The sequence below is a fragment of the Gracilinanus agilis genome, chromosome 4 (assembly GCF_016433145.1).
Source record: "Gracilinanus agilis isolate LMUSP501 chromosome 4, AgileGrace, whole genome shotgun sequence".
NCBI lineage: Eukaryota > Metazoa > Chordata > Mammalia > Didelphimorphia > Didelphidae > Gracilinanus > Gracilinanus agilis.
The window spans coordinates 33,588,287-33,604,017 of record NC_058133.1 but is presented as its reverse complement, the minus strand read 5'-3'; the positions used below and the strand labels follow the sequence as shown (position 1 = coordinate 33,604,017).

General features: G+C 57.7%; 2 protein-coding genes and 1 non-coding gene across 6 annotated transcripts in view; 1 reads left to right on the top strand and 2 right to left on the bottom strand.

Moving 5' to 3' along the window:
- DYNLT4 (dynein light chain Tctex-type 4) overlaps positions 1-1,049 on the bottom strand; it is a 6,356-nt gene extending 5,307 nt beyond the window's left edge. Inside the window, exons 1-2 of the mRNA XM_044671795.1 lie at positions 949-1,049; positions 1-348 (exon numbers count right to left, since the gene is read on the bottom strand). Coding sequence (XP_044527730.1) covers positions 1-332 — 332 coding nt within the window. The 5' untranslated portion in view covers positions 333-348; positions 949-1,049. The remainder of the gene's footprint in view (positions 349-948) is intronic.
- Positions 1,050-5,233: 4,184 nt separating this feature from the next.
- BTBD19 (BTB domain containing 19) lies at positions 5,234-14,731 on the top strand. Of its 4 annotated transcripts, none has more exons than XR_006506089.1 (9): positions 5,234-5,590; positions 9,571-9,790; positions 9,880-9,933; positions 11,884-11,943; positions 12,674-12,742; positions 12,818-12,949; positions 13,102-13,227; positions 13,390-14,105; positions 14,340-14,731. XR_006506089.1 is itself a non-coding variant. In XM_044673267.1 (8 exons), the coding sequence occupies exons 1-8, from the start codon at positions 5,478-5,480 to the stop codon at positions 13,522-13,524; spliced, it is 909 nt and encodes a 302-aa protein (XP_044529202.1). In that variant the 5' UTR covers positions 5,234-5,477; the 3' UTR covers positions 13,525-14,731. The 4 variants fall into 4 exon arrangements, 2 of the variants coding, with proteins under 2 accessions (XP_044529202.1, XP_044529203.1); XR_006506088.1 differs by having other exon boundaries at positions 14,324-14,731; XM_044673267.1 differs by having other exon boundaries at positions 13,390-14,731.
- Positions 14,732-15,140: 409 nt separating this feature from the next.
- On the bottom strand, positions 15,141-15,256 carry LOC123248063. Its single transcript, XR_006506170.1, has one exon. It is a non-coding gene; the product is annotated as a U5 spliceosomal RNA (small nuclear RNA).
- Positions 15,257-15,731: the final 475 nt, after the last annotated feature.

Genomic DNA, 15,731 nt, shown 5'->3' with positions numbered 1-15,731 from the left:
GCGGGGCCGGGACCCAACCATGCCCCAAGGGTCGGAGGCGGGGCCCGGTGCGGACGCGCCCCGGGGACCGAGGAGAGCCCCAGGCCCAGCGAGGAGCGCCGCGGCCCGGCACCCAGCGCGACAGCCAGCGAAGGACGGCGGGACGGCGCCGGCACTGGCCCAAGTATGGAGCCCCGGCGGGAGCCCGACTGGGCAGCCCCGCTCTGGGGCTCCTCAATAGTGCGCAGGCGCCCCGCCGGCCGCTCCTCTCCTCTACTGCGCAGGCATCCCGGGTCTTCCTCCTCCTCCACCTCCTCGGGCCGGACTGTCTCCCCTGGTTTTTTCCCGGCCATAGCTAGTGAGGCTAACCTGTGAGACCGAATGTCAGGACAGTGTCAGAACCGGACAACACTACCCTGGGCTCCTCCTCTTTCCTGAGGCTGGCGTCCTGGGTCCTGATTAAGATCCAGCCCGGACTGGAAGTGTCCCAGAAGGACCCCCTTCTTCCCCCAGAGCCACTCTTCGTGAACCTGGGCGATTCCACCTCTCCCTGTGCCTCAGTTTCTCCGTCTGTAAAACGGGAACGATCGGAGCACTTTCCCCACCAGGCTTGTAAACTTAGAAATGCTGTTTATTTTCTCGTCTGCAAAATGGAGTTCTCTCTAGAATCGGACATTCCCTCCTCCCTGTCCCCACAATGAAGCAGAAACAAACCTTTCCCCACCCCTGACTGATCCCATCTGTTTGCATTTTGAGCTATGGCCCCTCTCCCAGGATTAAACTCACTTAGAGGGATTTGGGGCCCCAAGACTCACCCCCTACCATCTCCAGGTATATTCCCCCCCTTTGACCCCGATTCTTTCCTCCCAAGATAATCTCTGGGACCTCTCCCCCAAAGTACCCTCATTTTCGAACCCTTCTCGCCCCCACCCCAATCTCCCAAAGATCCCTGAAACTCCCCAAGGGCACCTGAGTCACTTGCTGCTGTCATGCCAGGTCACCTGCTGGCTGTTCAACAGCCCACTGGCCCAAGCTAGGTGTTGTGGCCGTTGTCGCTAGGTGATGGGGCTGGGCTGCCAGCGCCAGCTCTGCACTCCCACTTCCTCCTCCTTCCTCCATTGACATCTAACCTACCTGGCCCGAGTCCCTGCTGCCTCAGAGAAGACTTCAGTTTAACCAATGCCTGAATAAGAGGCCCCTGACAGCGTCCCTCTTCTGCTTAACTCACTCCTCACCCAGCTGAATCTGCTGTTCTGCCATACCCTCCCCGACACCATTGCCCTTAGTTTGCCTTCTGGGAGGCATGGCCAACCAGACCAATCCTGGGCAGCCCCTCAGATGCATGAAGTCTCCTGCCTGGAGGGCAAAGGCAAGTCCACTGCCTCTGGGCTTCCCATGTTCTGTGTTCTCCAGGATCCAAACTTGGCTGTGGGTCCTGAAGGAGTTTCAGGAAAATTGAAGAAACAGAATAGGCCCTGGGAAGCCAGCCAGCTTTCTCATTTTACAGATGAGGAAACTGAGGCTCAAAAGGGATTGGCCCAGGGTTCATTTCCCTGCATCTACCACTCCCCAGAACCAGCCTGAGTGTGCCCTGATTCTAGGACCAGGGACAGTGGGAATGGCCAGTCTCAAATGTCCTCATTGTTTTTCTTAACTAGAGGATCCCCAATCTTAGGGTAGACGAACCTTTTGCCAGTTCTAGTGCCCAGAGGGCAAATTCAGATTGTGAGTCTGGGATTACCCGGGAGCTGAGGGAGAAAGTGCTTGCTTTGAGTGGCTGGACAGAGGGGTGGGGCATGTAAAAAATTGTCCTCGGGGCTCTGGGAAGAGGGGGAGCAGAGGAGCTCCCTGAGTGCCACAGCTTTGCCAACACAGCCCTATATCGTCTAGTCTCTCAGCAAAGACTGGGTGACTTTGGTCTTAGACTTCTGCTTCTCCAACTCAAGGTAGCCAGAGACTCTAGAAACTTGATGAACAACTGGAAAAGGAAGGGAATTAATGAGGGTGGGTGGAAGTAGTACAAGGCAAAGAATAGATAGTTGCCCTGATCAATCAGCCCAAGACAGCACTCAGCCTGGAAGGAAACCAGGCTTTCAAGAGGGGCAGCGAGTCCAAGGAATACATCCCAGGTGAAGTGGGGTGGCCAGTGCCACTCAGCCAAGATCCTGTAACTTTAAAATCTGAAAAGGCCTCTGGGTGTGCAGAGCAAGGACCAAGGGTTCATCTGCCAACTCCTAGGCCAGGGCCAAATAGAGAAAGCCATGAGGGGTGGGCACAAGATAGAGAGGGGCTCAGGGCTCCAGGAAGAAATCTCAACTGTGGGAGAAGAAAGAGGAGACAGGAGGGGGAGGAAGAGAGGGAGGGGCTACACCAGCAGCTTTCTCAAAGTCTCAGAATCCAGACCCACAGGAAGGCAGGCAGCCAAACGGAAATCTGCCACGGAAGCAGGAAATATTTACCCATCCCCCTCTGTGTTCCATCACGAGCCATTAAACCAGCTAGTCTCACCTTTCCATTTTAGAGAAAGGGAACCGAAGCTGCCAGAAAAGGGCTGACCCACCCTAGGCCACAATGGTGGCCTCCAGCCCAAGTCCCTGTCTGCTTTTAGGGAATTCACAGTCTGAGAGGGGGAGAAGATAGCTGGAACCCAACATTGCTGAATGTGTAGGCATGGGCTGTCACTTTGGGCTCAGCTTGGGGAGTACAGAGGGGGAAGGGTCCAAAGGAGAGCCAGCTGGGGATGGGAGGGGAACCCAGGGGGCTTCCTGGAGGAAGAGGGATGGGGAGGGAAATGGCAGCCAGTTCTGTTGCAGTCATGGCTGGAGAGGGCCTCAGAAATTCCAGTGTAATGATAATTCATAATAACTGGTTGATTTTGACTCACTCTTCCCAGTAACATCACCTTTGTTAAGCTGACAACGGGCTATATGTTATGAACCTCCATTGAGGGTGCATCCGCTGTGTCTGTGTTCTGTACCCTGTCAAATGGAAGTTCCTTGAGGGCAGAGCCCGCCTCCCTTCTGGGCTCTATAGAGGCTGCTGGAATGGACGTTTTTTCAGCTTACCAGAGGGCTTTACAAAAGTGAACTCGTTGGAGCCTTACTAAGAAGCCAGACAGAAGGAGGAGGAAACTGAAGCTTAGGGGAGCCGTTGTCAGAAGCTGGGAGCGAGTCAGGGCCTTCCTCCTGGGCTACTTCAACCCCAGACTTAGAGAGAACCCCAGCCAAGGGCATCTCTCCCAATTTGATCTTCCACCAGGATCTGGCTATGGGCATCCAGCCTTCATTGGAAGACGTCATTGAGGAGAAACTCAACTTCTCCCCAGGCTGTCTGTTCCACTGTTAGGGAGCTTTTCTTTAAGTCAAGCCCAGAGGGGTGTTTCTACAACTTTCTCTTTCTCCCTACTCCCTTCCCCATCCCTGGTCCTCCCTTCTGGGGCCAAAGCAGAATGAGACTTCTCTAGGACAGTGTTTCACATACTTGAAGTTTTCTCTAAACTAAACAGTTTCACTTTGCAGAAGAAGAAACTGAGACCCTCGATTTCCCCAAGGTCACACAACTAGGGAGTAAGGGGTAGGACCTGCGTCCTGGCCCCGAGATCAAGGATATAGGATCCTTGGGAATGTTAAATCATTCCCTGGACCTTTTCTCCCAACCCAGGCCTGATCAAGGGTCAGTGGAACCCACCAGGAAGTGGCCAATGGCGAGAAGCCGACTCTAACCCCCTCGGGCCTGGGTTTACTTGGCCTCAACTGAGCTCTTTCCCTTAGGTATGTGTTGAGTGGGAGGGAAGAAGGGGAGGGATGGCAGGGCTGAGTGAGGATGGAGAAGACAGACCTAGGTCCTAAGGAAAAAGGAACAGAGAACCAGTGTTCTGCTTGAGCCCAGAGGCCAGAACTAAGCCCTCCGGAGGGAAAGTACAAATAAACATTCAGGGTTGGATGGATTGGGCTGCCTCTGGAAGGGCTGAGTTCCCCATCCTTGGAAGTGTGCAAGAAAGGCAAGACTGCGATGGAGGGAATTCTTGGTCAGAGGAGTGGATAACCCAGATGCCTGTGAGACCCCTTCTCCGGAGGGTCCTGGACCTTTTGTGCTGAGAGGTAGATGAGGGAGGCAAATTGGAGCCTGGTGGGAGTCAGGCCCAAGCGGGTTCTAGTTGTCTTCTTGCACAGCCTTAACTGGCTGGGTGACCTTGGCAAGCTTGCTCTCTTTGAGGCCGTTTCCTGCTATAAGACAAACAGGGTCACCTCACAGGCCTAGGGGAGCCCAAAGGGGCTGTGGGAAGGAGAGTTGATTCTAAGTTTTGACTGTGGTTTGCCAGGGAAAATCCCCTCTGGGGAATGGGGGGAGGGGGACTTCTGCTCAGTCACTGTCACATCCTGGGGAGAGTCTGGAGGATAAGGAGCATTTCGGGGTGACTCACTCAGGTCAGAGGTCAGGCCAGTGACTCAGTAGGGACCTGAAGTGTTCCTGGGCTCTAAGCTGGCTGGGCAAGGGCTAGGACCAGGGTGGGGCACAGCACCCTAGGGACCCACCAGGGCTTTCCCCACCCCACTCTTGCCCCTTTCAGGGCTTTCCCTGACAGTCCTGAGGAGCAGAAGTGAAAAGAACAGAGAGGTCTGAAGTGGGTGTGGAGGGCGCAGCACTCACTGACTGCCCCCGGACTTGGGGGACAGCTGCCCTGCCCCCTTCTTTCCCAGCACCTTTATTTGCTTCTCAACCTAAAGCCCTACCGAAAAGGGAGGGAAAGGGGAGGTGGGGGCTTCTTTGTACTTGGAAGTCCGGAGGAGGAGGCTGGCCCAGCCTGAGCTCCGGCCCTCTCCGGGTTTTCCCATTACCCTCAGCTCCTGGGCTATTGAGGCTGGTGCACCCCGAGAGCGGCCTCATTCCGCGGAAGAGCTAAGCCTTGTGTCTGGGATGACTCAGGTCAGAGGAACTGTCACCTGAGTCCAGCCCCCAAGGTTCCCTCTCCGGGGTGGGGTGGGGGTGAGGGGGATGCCCGGCCCAGCCCTCCCCCCACTGTGACCTCAGTCCTGCCCCGCAGGGGCCTGGGCTGCTGCCCCTATCAAGGCTTCCCAGGCCGGGCCGCCCTGGCCCGGCGGCACATGGGTCAGGCTGCCCCGTCGGCGTCCGAGAAGCTCAGCTCCGAGGCCGGGGAGCCGCCGGGGGGAGGAGCCTCCCGGAGGGCAGGGCCCAGCGACCGGGAGCTGCCGAGCAGTCCCAGAGTGACCGGAAGTGACGCAGGCCAGAAGATTCAATGCTTTCGGGCTGGGAACCCTGCGGGGGGCCGGCTGGGGCTGGCTGGGGCCTTGGCCCCCCACGCCGGCGCCGGTGGCAACAGCAGCACTTGCCTGAACTCCGGGCGCCCCCGCGGCCGCTCCCGCCCAGAGGGGTGGAGGTCTCGGACCCGTGGCCGTCTGCGAACCTCCTGTTCGGGCTCGGCCTCCGCCTCGGGTACCGGCTCGGGCCTGGCCTTGGCCTCCAAAACAACCTGGGCGATGGGGCCCCCGGGAGGAGGATCCCTGGCTTCGGAGCACACCCACCTGATGCAAGGAGACCCGGCCACCTTCAGGTCCGCTCTGCGCGGACTACTCAACTGTACGCGCTTCAGGTGAGCCCCGGGGTGCGGGAGCTGCTCCCCGGAGGGAGCCGGGCGAGAGGAGGGAATGTACACTCTCGGTTCTGCCAGGGTTTCCCAAGAATGTTCCCTCTTCCCCCGAGCGTCCCGGACAAGGGACAAGTTTGTGTCGGAAGACCTTCCGCGGGGAGCTCACTACCCTCCAGCAGCCACTCCCGAGCCTGGACAGCTCTCAGCACTAGGAAATTGAGCAGTTCCCTCCTAGCTCGGCCTCTGCCCTTAGCTCCGTGCCAGGCCTTTGGGATTCTCCTGGCCAGCTCCGGTAGCCAGTGTCCTCTTGTTCTCCTCAGTCTCCCTCCTCTCGCCATCAAGGCTGTTAGAAAGGCAGCGCCCAGAACCAAGGGCAGTCTTCCAGGGCCTAGATGAGCAAGACTCCCCTCTTTTTCTGGAACCAGCTTCTCTGCAGGTGGCCCAAGCTCCACCTCGACTCCTTGGATCTTATTTGAATCTGGAATGAGCCTTAGAAGTCAGCAACACCACCCTCCCTATTTTACAGAGCGAGAAACTGAGGCCAGCAGCACCAACTTTAGGGTTGCCAAGGTTGGCACGAGGGAAAGAGACTTGAATTCCAATCCCACAATGCCCCTTGTTCTGCAGAGGGTCCTTGCTTGTCTCAATCTGGGCTTCTGTAAGCTCCTGGTTCAGGCAGAAGTGTGGGCACATGGGGTGTGAGGCTGGTGGAGTGCATTCAGCCTCCCTGGGGAGAAGGGCTCAGCAGGCATCCGACAGGGACTAGGCCAGACTGGATAGTGGAGAGGAGCTGTCCAGCTCTCTTGGGCCCAGGGACCAGAGTGAACCGAGGGGCCTCCATTAGATGTATAAGGCTAATTCCAGCCGCTTGTTCTCCCTGGCATTTGTGCCCTGGCACTGCCCTGGGGGTCTCCGGCTCTAGGGTAACTAAGCTTGTCAAAGCACCTGACCACAGGATGCCCCATTTTTCAGAAGCTCAGAGAAAAGATCTCATAGTCAGGAGCAAACCTGAGTCCTGCCCAGCTGCCCAGCTTCCCATTAGAATTATAGAACAAGAAGGATACTTAGATATTGCCCAGGTCAACACCTCATTTTACAGATTGGAAAACTGAGTCCCAGAGAAGAGATAGGACTTGCCCATGGTCACACAGGCCCTTAAGCAGTAGTACTGGGGTCCAGGGCTCAGCCTTCTATCAAGAGCACTTTTTCTTCTTTTTCTTTTTTTTTCCAAGTGTATTGTGAGCTACCTGAAGAAGTAGTGAGCTCCTCCTTATTGGAGGTATTCTAGCAGAACTCAGATGATCCCTTGCTGGGAATCTCTTTCAGATATATCTCAGATTAAGTGCATCTAAGTTAGTTGTTTGTTTTTTCCCAGCTCTGTGATTCCACACTTCTGTTTCTACTGGGTCCTGGGCAGTGGTAGGGGCTAGGCATGATGGGAATATCTTCATCCTTGCGAGAGATGCCTATATGTGAGTCCAAGCAGAGTGACAAGGGAGGAGTGGAAAAGGGAGAATGAAGCCATTAAGAGTTGGGGGTGCAGAGAAAACCTGTCAGAGGAGGGGGCCTAGAAAAGGGGGGCAACTACAGAAGGAAAGGCAGACATGTTGGGGCTGTACTCCGGGGGAGAGGCCCTGTTTGCTTGAGGCAAAGGGATCTTGTTGGGAAGGTCCTTGAATGCTAAGCCAAGGAATTTGGAGAGCAGAGGGTGCCATCATGAAGTCACCCAGTGCTGAAGAAAGTCATGTGGTGGCAGTGGGGAGGAACGAATGGAGGCAAGTGACTGAGGATGGAGGAGCTTTGTGGGAGGAAGAGAATGGGCTTGGTGCTGCTCATGTGTTCATTCTGTTATTTCCTTCCCAAGACAAGGGAGCATGTGTGCCCCCCCCCCCGCCTCTCTGCCTCCCAGACTCCGAGATCTTTCAGCTCCCTGTGGGATGGAGGATTGGAGAGGCTCCTCCTGATTTTTGTCCTTGTCCTTGACGCTGGCTGCCTTTGGACATGGCTGCCCGTGCCCTCAGAAGCTCACCTTCTCTCCTCAGACCCTCAGCTCAGGGGCCACTTTTGGCTGCTTCTCTCCCTCTCCAGCTTTGGGGGTGGTTTGTCTGCATTTTGGGCAAGGCCAGAAGCTGAGAAAAGGAGTGCCTCCTGGCCCCTGAGGAGGCAGCTCAGTGCCCACGTCGCAGGAGGTCTCCAGTGGAGTGCCTGGGGATCTGTGCTAAGGCTTGAGCTCATGACCATTTTAAGCAATGGCTTAGAGAATGGCAGAGATGAAACCTTTGTCATATTTGTAGCTAACAGAAGAGAATTGGGGTACCGGGTGATACAGGAGCCAAACGATCTTGCTAGGCCAGAGCACTGGGCCAGATCTAACAGGATAACGTCATCAGAGAGGCAAATAAGGAGTCTGAAACTTGGGTTTAGGAAATGAGCTTTCCAAGTGGCGAGCGGAGGGAAGTGCTTGAAAAGCTCTCATTCTGAAAAAAAAGATCTGGGGGTCTGAAAGGACCACAAGAAAGTGCAGGATGATGGATGGAGGCAGCCAGGAAAAGGGAATTCAATCATTTAAAGGGCCTGCTTTAACAAGGGTAAAGTTTGGAATCTGCCCTGGTCGGTCAGTCAGTCAGTCCAGCCAACCAGCAGGTCAGGCAGTCCTCATCTGCAGCACTAGGAGCTAGAAAGTGCCAAGAAGAGGTGGTGGGGCAGCCCTGTTTGCCTCGGAGGAGATTCTGGGGGCACATGCTGGCTGTCCCGGGGTAGAGAGATGGATGAGCCTTGGTCTGCTGGGCCCAGAAGGCAGGAACAAGAGCCTCCCACAATGGAAGGAGACTCAAGAGGCGGCTGGCATCTTGGCAGTCCCCCAGCTGAGGTTGGATGCCTGCTCAGGTGCCCCTTCTTTTGGCCATGAATGGCAGCGGATCTCTCCGGGGTCTTTTCCACCTCCAAAAGTCGTCTGGGTTCTGGCATCCTGGGGGTGACCCCAGCTTCTTGGAGGGGGTTTGGGGGGATGATGCCACACGTGGGGAGCCTCACCTCACGAGGGCCTCCCAGACAGGGAGCTCCCTACCTGTAGGGGTGGGAGGGCACAGCCCATCCCAGCTGGGGGAGCAGCTGCGTCAGTGCCATCCCCGGCTGGCTCCAGCGCGGCACCTGAGGGGTTCTCATTTCTCTTCACCTCTCCACCCTCCCCACCTTTCACGGATTGTCAGGCATGTGGGCGCAGCCCAGCCGGCTCTCTCGGCGGAAACCTGTGGTTAGCCAACTGTACCCGCTCCCCAGTGCTTCTTCCCTCCTGCTCTGCCCCCCAGTTCCCTGGAAGCCCCCAGGAGCCCTGGAATGGAGAGGCCATCCCTCACCCCTAGGCCCTGACCCTGAAGTTGCCATCCTGGGCCTGGATTAGAGACTGTCGATCCTGGGAAGACCTCAGAGGTCCATCTCCTGGCCCAAGTGCCTCCTCCACAACTGATTGACCTGAGGTTCAGAGAGGGCAAGGGATTTGACTAAAGTCGTCCAGCCTGGATTGCCAAGATCGGGGCTATCACTGGGGATGTCCGGAGGGTTTTAGGTCCCAGGAGTACATCTCTCCCACCCCCACCCTCATTAACCTTAGGCAAGATTCTGTGTCTGGCTCAGAAGGGGTGGAAGAGGCCTCCTTGAGGTTCAGGAAACCAGGGAGGAAATGCTGAGCCAGCAGCCCCAGGAGAGCCTCCAAAGTCCCAGGATGCTGGCCCCCGTGGGGGCCTCTCTCCATCCTGCCCGTTGGCATGAGTCACAGCCAGGAGGCCCCAAAGCTCTTTCCAGCCCTCTGGCTGCTCTCCACTTCCCACAGGGCAGGCTGTGACCATCCCCTCCACAGAGGCCCGTGCCCACCCCTCCTGGCACCCCTGCCATCCCACCTTAGCCTTGCCCGAGAGGAGGGGGTCAGGCTTGGATGACCAACTCAGCCGGCCCCCCGTTCCTCCCCATCTCTCCGTCTCCCCCAGTGATGTGCGATTCGTGGTGGGCCAAGACCGGAGAGAAGTGCTCGCCCACCGCTGCGTCCTGACCTCCCGCTGTGACTACTTCCGCCAGCTCCTGGGGACTGAGCTCCCCAATAAGGCTTGGCAAGAGGAGCCCGTAGTCCTGGCCGACGTCCCCGCAGAGGCCTTCCTGACGGTGCTGGAATTCCTCTATACCAATAGCATCACCCTGGACCGGAGAACGGTAGGTGGAGGGGGTGACGGATGGGGGTCCTGGCCCCGGCCCGGCCTCTCCCTGACCTCTGTGCATCCCCCGGCCCCCCAAACCCACAGGTCCTGGAAGTGCTGATTTCATCGCTGGAATATGGGCTGTCTGAGCTTCGAGAGGTGAGGGGGGCAGGTGGGCAGTGCCAGGCAGGGGCCTCCGGGGGCAGCTTCCAACCTGGGCAGGAAGGAGAGAGCCCAGAGATGCAGGGGCACAACGGAGGGAGCCGAGATGGGCCCAGAGGGGCTGGGAAACTCACTCCCTTTGTGATGCCAGGAAGTCAGCGCCTCCTCTGGCCTCGGTTTCCCCTTCTGGAAAATGAGGGACTTGGAATCGATGCCTCTTGAGCGCCTTCTCCTAGTTCTTGTTTGGCTTCAGGGTTGGCGGGGAGGGGGAGGTGCCTGGGAATCCCAGTAACCTGGGGGAGAGGTTTGGGGAGAGCAGGGAGGTGGTCTGAGCCTGGACCCAGAACTAGACACTGGTGGGGTGGGGTGGAGGCAGGGGTTTACACACATCCAGCCCAGACTTGGTGGGGGCGGAATCCCACCTGTCTCCACAGTCGGGGTTCCTGTCCTCATTTGTGGGTGGCACCTTGTAGGAGGGGGCTGCTCTCTCAGATATATTGCCCATACCAGGGTGAGGGGACAGACAGACCCTCCCTCCCTCTCTCCCTGCCCTGTTGAGCCTTCTAGAGGCCAGATTGTCCTGGAGCCCAGGCCTCCTTCCCCAGGAGAGGCTCCGCCCGGGCTCACAGCCCTCAGAAGTTCGGCGTACTAAGCAGGAGGCATGGATGGCTGTGTGTGCGGACCTGACACGGGCATAGAATGGAGCTGATGGCCGGCGGCCTGAAGCCGTGCCAGGAGGTGGTGTGCAATGAGGGATTCGCTGGACCTGAGCTTCGTCCAGCCCTTTCCCCCAAAGCCCCAGGGGCCTCCTTCCCACCCTGGCACCCTCTTTGGCCTCTGTCCCTGGAGGCTGGGCCCTGGTCACCTGCCCTGCCACTCCTGGGGAGCCCATGCTTCTCAGCTCTGCCTGGGCCAGAAGAAACCCCAAACCTACCCTGGCTCAGACCTCAGCCACCCCGATCCCAGGGGGAGGCAGAAGGGCTGCCGCACCATAGTCACCTTTCATTCCTAGTGGATCGGGAGCAGGTCCCTCCTCCCTCATGTCTCTGCCCAGCCTGGAGGCAGGAGGCCTTGGGTTCAAATGTGTGTGACCCTGGGCAAGTCACTTAACCACTGTTGCCTCGCCCTTACCACTCTTCTACCTTGGAACCCATACTTGGTATCAATTCTGAGGCAGAAAGTAAGGGTGCAAAAAATAAAAATAAATAAATACGAAAGCTGCTAAAGGGCCCAGAAAGCCTTGAGGAGTGAGTCACTAATGGCTGGCCTCTAGGGCCCCCAAATCCAGAAGCCCTGGTCAACTCACTGTCTCTGCACACCTTTGCGCTGGCCATCCCCTCCCCTGGGAGGCCTGGGATGTTTTCTTATCTCTTCCTTGCCCAGCCCATCAAAATCCTTTTTCTTCAGTCTGAAGGTGAGTCTAAGAAGGCCTCCAGATATAGTCCCTGGCAGTGGGGACCCTGAACCCTCTTCATCAGGCTTGGCCAGCTCTTCAGCCCCTTCTCCGGAGCCCCGCATCCCACGAAGGCCTTTCCCTTTTTTCCAGGGAGCTCAGGATGGGCAGAGGCTCCCCATCTCCCCCTGGGGATGGCAGGTTCAAGGCAGGAAAGGCCTGGTTTTAAAAGGAGAGAAATAGGGTATGCCAGGCTCAAATCTTGCCTAGGCACTTCCTAGCTGTGTGACCCTGGACAAGTCCCTTAACCCCACTTCCCTAGCTAAAACCACTCTTCAGTCTTAGAGCTGAAACAAGGTAATTAAATTAAATTCATTCATTCATTCAAATTTATTTAAAAAAATAAAAATAAAATGAAAGGAAGTGAGGGAAACAGTTATGGGGAAAGGGCAGGGACTTGACCAAGGTCACCTGCCCCAGGCTGGGTGTCAGAGGCCCCCCCCCCCAGCCCTTCCTGGGGGGAACTAAAGAGGGTCTTCCTTCCTCTCCCCCAGCTGTGTGTGGAATTTGTGGTACAGAACCTGGACGTGGAGCTGGTGTGTGAGGCCCTCCAGGTAGGTCCAGCCCTCCACTGGGGTGGGGGAGAAGCCCCAGGCTGGCCCTCCGTCAGGGCTTACCCACAGGGCTGGGAGGGAGCTGCTGCCCCATCCTGGGCAGACCCTCCCTCAAGGGCCCTTAGTCTTTTGCCCCTGCAGCGATTTCCCATCCTTCAAGGCCCAGTTCCAGGGTGCAGACCCTCCTAGTTTTTCCTTTGTCCCGCCCCCATGGAGCCTGGGAGGGCAGGAGGCAGCTCATCGGGCCTCTTCCCCCAGGAGCCCTCTTTCAGTAAAGAGCAGAGCCGGGCTTCTCAGGCCCAGCCCCACTCCTTGTTTGCTGAGGCTGGAACCCCCCACGGGGGCAGCAGCAGGAGCCCCCCCCCCCTTCTCGTACCCTGGGCTGGTTTTTCTCATTTGTTATATAGGACGGGCGAGGGCCCAAGGGGGCAGGAGCCCTCAGTTTGCTCTTGGCCCATCTGTGTCCTGGGCACGGTCAGGATCCTGCCCCCCCCCCACACACACACACGTGGGGCGGCGGCCGCTGTGGCTCTCCCGACCCCCTTTAGGCTCGCTTTGAACCAGGAACATCCCTGGATGGGCCAGTTTCCTGGGGAACATGAAGGGGTTGGAGCTGCCGCGGGCTCCGGTTCCGGCTCTGGCTCCCTGCCCGGGCCTTCTGAGAGTCCAGCCTGGAGCACGCCTCCCATCTGCCAGCGGGCTGGACCTCACGGCTGGGTGTCCTGGGCAGGTGGCGGTGACCTTTGGGTTGCGGCTCTTACGGGACCGGTGCCTGAATTTCATCGACTGCCACGCCCAGGTACCGCCCGCCTGCGGGGGAGGGGGAGGGGGGGAGGTCGGGAGGGACCCGGGCTGACCCGGGCTGCCTTCCTAGGACGTACTGAGGACGCCGGCCTTCCACGAGCTTTCAGCTGCCGCCCTCGTGCCCGTGCTGCGAAGTGACCGCCTGGCGGTGGACGAAGTGGAGCTTATTGCTGCCACCCGCCACTGGGCGCGGGTCAGCTCGGTGAGCCCCGGGCCTGGGCCAGGCGGCTGCGCTCCCCCCCTGCAAAGCATCCCCGAGGAGCCCCGGGCTAGCCGGGGGAGGAGGAGGGGGAGGCGGGAGGCTGAGCCGAGAGCCTTGGCGGTGCGAGGCGGGGCGGACTCTGTGTGTTCCAGGCCGTGCTGGAGCAGCCCATGGTGGAGGTGGCCCAGTCCGTGGTGGGAGAGCTGCGGCTGCCTCTGCTCAACGCCGCCGAACTCAGCACGCTGGAGGAGCAGAACCGAGTAGAGCCCTTCATCCCGGTAGGGGACCCAGCCTCACCTGCCCGGCATCCCTACTGTGTGCCCTCTTAATAAGGACGCCCCCCAGCCCCTACTGTGCGCCCCCCACGCGGTCCCTACTGTGTGCTCCCCCTTCCCCTTGGGGGCGGGTCTTAGGTGACAGACCCCGCTCCCCACGCCCAGGTGGAGCAGATCGCCGAGGCCTGGAAGTGCCACGCCCTGCGCCGGGGAGAATCGATCCGCGCAGCGAGCTTCCTGGGTCGCCGCCGGAAGGGGACCACGCCCCGCGAGCACCACCGCTACCTGGAATCGTCCTAGTGACGGAGCTGGCCTGGAGCCCCCCAGGCCTCGGGAGACGCCCCAGCCTTGCTCTGAACTACAGCTGCCGGCGTCCTCTGCGCCCACGGGAGCTGCAGCTCCCGGCATTCTCCACGCTGTTTCTCCCACCCCTCACCCCCCACCCCCCCCTTTGAACACCTCGATTCAGAATTCCAGCTTCCAGTCCCCTTTGCGGGGTCTGTGACCCGGCTGGAGCTGGGCGCGAAAAAGGACCTCAGCGTGCAACTGCGGCTACTCTTGCAGCCCAGCCCTCTCCCCGATCTCTAAGCGCCCTCACTACCTGCATTCATTCTCAGGATTTTCTATCCCCAGCCTGGACATCCTCCCAGATTCCCAAGGCCTCACACAAACACACAGACACAGCTAATGGGTGGTGGAGGCAGGACTGGAACCCCGGTGTTCTGTCCCCCAGCCCAGAGCTTTCCCCTTGTCTCACTTCATTCTCCTAGTTACCTCATCAGCGTCCATAAGCACAAAGCCCATGAATGCCGCTGCCATACCTGCCGATTCATACATGCCAAGCTTCACCTCTCTCCTGAGGTCCAGCCCCAAATTACCAGGTAGACACATCTCCCCTTCGAGCTCAGCCCGTCCCTCCTCCAAGCCCTTCCCTCTGCTTGATTGTCCAGGGCACCATCCCCCCGTCACCTAGACTCAGGACCTCTGAGTAGTTGATCCTCGACCCCCCTCTCTTCACTTACCATAATCAAGCCCATTGCCAAGCCTGGCAGTTTCTATCTCCACAACATTAGTGGAACCTGACCTCTCTCTTTTCAAGCAAATTTTATTATCAGCTCAGTAACCACCTCGAAACCAAAACTAAACGAAGGCACCAAATCGTCAGCTCCGGGCAGTTCGTGTATCACTGGAAGGGGACGTCTAGAACAAAAAGCTCACAGCAAAGGCCTGGGCCAGGGCTCAGGGCCTCTCTCCGGCTTCCTACTGTCTAACACCGTCAAGTTTCTTCCTGTTATTTCTCATCTGCTGGGCTCTCAGCTTGGCCTAATTGCATGCTGAGTCTTCTTGGCCCTATGACCTTCCGTGTATCGGTCTTGTGTTTGTCATCTCATCTGCCCCAATAATGTTCTCGGATGACGCTCACAGCCCTCGTGATTCAGACATTCCCCAGTCCGGCACGTGGGTGGATTCCATTTTTTCACTATTACAAATAAAGCTGCTAGTAATATTTGTGTGTGCGCGCGCCTTCCCTTTTACGTAGTTCAGGTCTCTCTAGTACTAGTAAACTTCGGCTCACTGAGTGAGCCCAGCACGAATTCCAACTCCACCCTCAAAAGCAGACGAACCCCCGCTCTGACGTGTCCTAATTGACAGGCAGCTAGGGGGCGCAGTGTCATGGAGTACCGGGATTCGGGAACCTGAAAGACTTTCTGAATTCAAACCCACTTTATATTCTTCACCATTTTTGGTAAGATTTGCTAATGCGAGGAGTGTAAGAGACAAGTATACGGATTGTGAGAATTCCTTTGTTGTTCAAGCGATTAAATCATAACACTACCTTCCACGCCATCTGATGGCGAAGCGGGAAGTGCTAAGAAAACTCGCTTCGTGATCTGTTTTTTATACTCTTTAATGGGAGCCTCGCAGAAACGAGGCCTCAAAAAATTAGGTAAAAACTCTTAACTGTTCCTCTCCACGGAAATCTTTAGTAAAAGGCGAAAGATTTATACGATCTGAAGAGAAACCAGAGTATGCCGTTTGCCATGCGCCCCGTCTGGCCCTGCAGCCACCATATCTGGTTCGCTCATGGTGACTAATTTTCTCTCAGAAGCAACAGCCGCTTCATGCTGCCTTCCGACTCCGAGCCGGTTAGGCATACCCGAGGGGAACGTTGGACCCGTGACCCCGAAGAAGCCCCTCGCAGGAAGCAGGAGGAGTGGAACCTGGGCGCACTGCATTGTGGGTATGCAGATGAGCTCGGTAGCCGCTTCAGTTGCCAGCGCGGTCGGTAATCCTCCGGATCACACTCGCCTCTCTAGCGCCCTCTACCTCGCACCACAGTAGATTCGTATCCAGCCCGGTTGTAGTAAGAAAGAGTAACAGGCTCAGAAAAGGCAAGAGGCGTCCTGGGGTCACCCAGCTAATGGGCGAGCGAGGGGGGCAGTTTCTTTCCTCCACGGTTCCCATCCACAGCGATCCCATCCAACCGCCTTTCTCACTCGAATCTC

What these genes read in the sequence shown, in the direction of transcription:
- BTBD19 (XM_044673267.1), top strand. Translation starts at nt 5,478, where the DNA reads ATGGGGCCCCCGGGAGGAGGATCCCTGGCTTCGGAGCACACCCACCTG. An exon ending in TCACCCTGGACCGGAGAACG is followed by an intron (nt 9,791 to 9,879) that starts GTAGGTGGAGGG and finishes CCAAACCCACAG; the next exon opens with GTCCTGGAAGTGCTGATTTC. An exon ending in ACTGGGCGCGGGTCAGCTCG is followed by an intron (nt 12,950 to 13,101) that starts GTGAGCCCCGGG and finishes TGTGTGTTCCAG; the next exon opens with GCCGTGCTGGAGCAGCCCAT.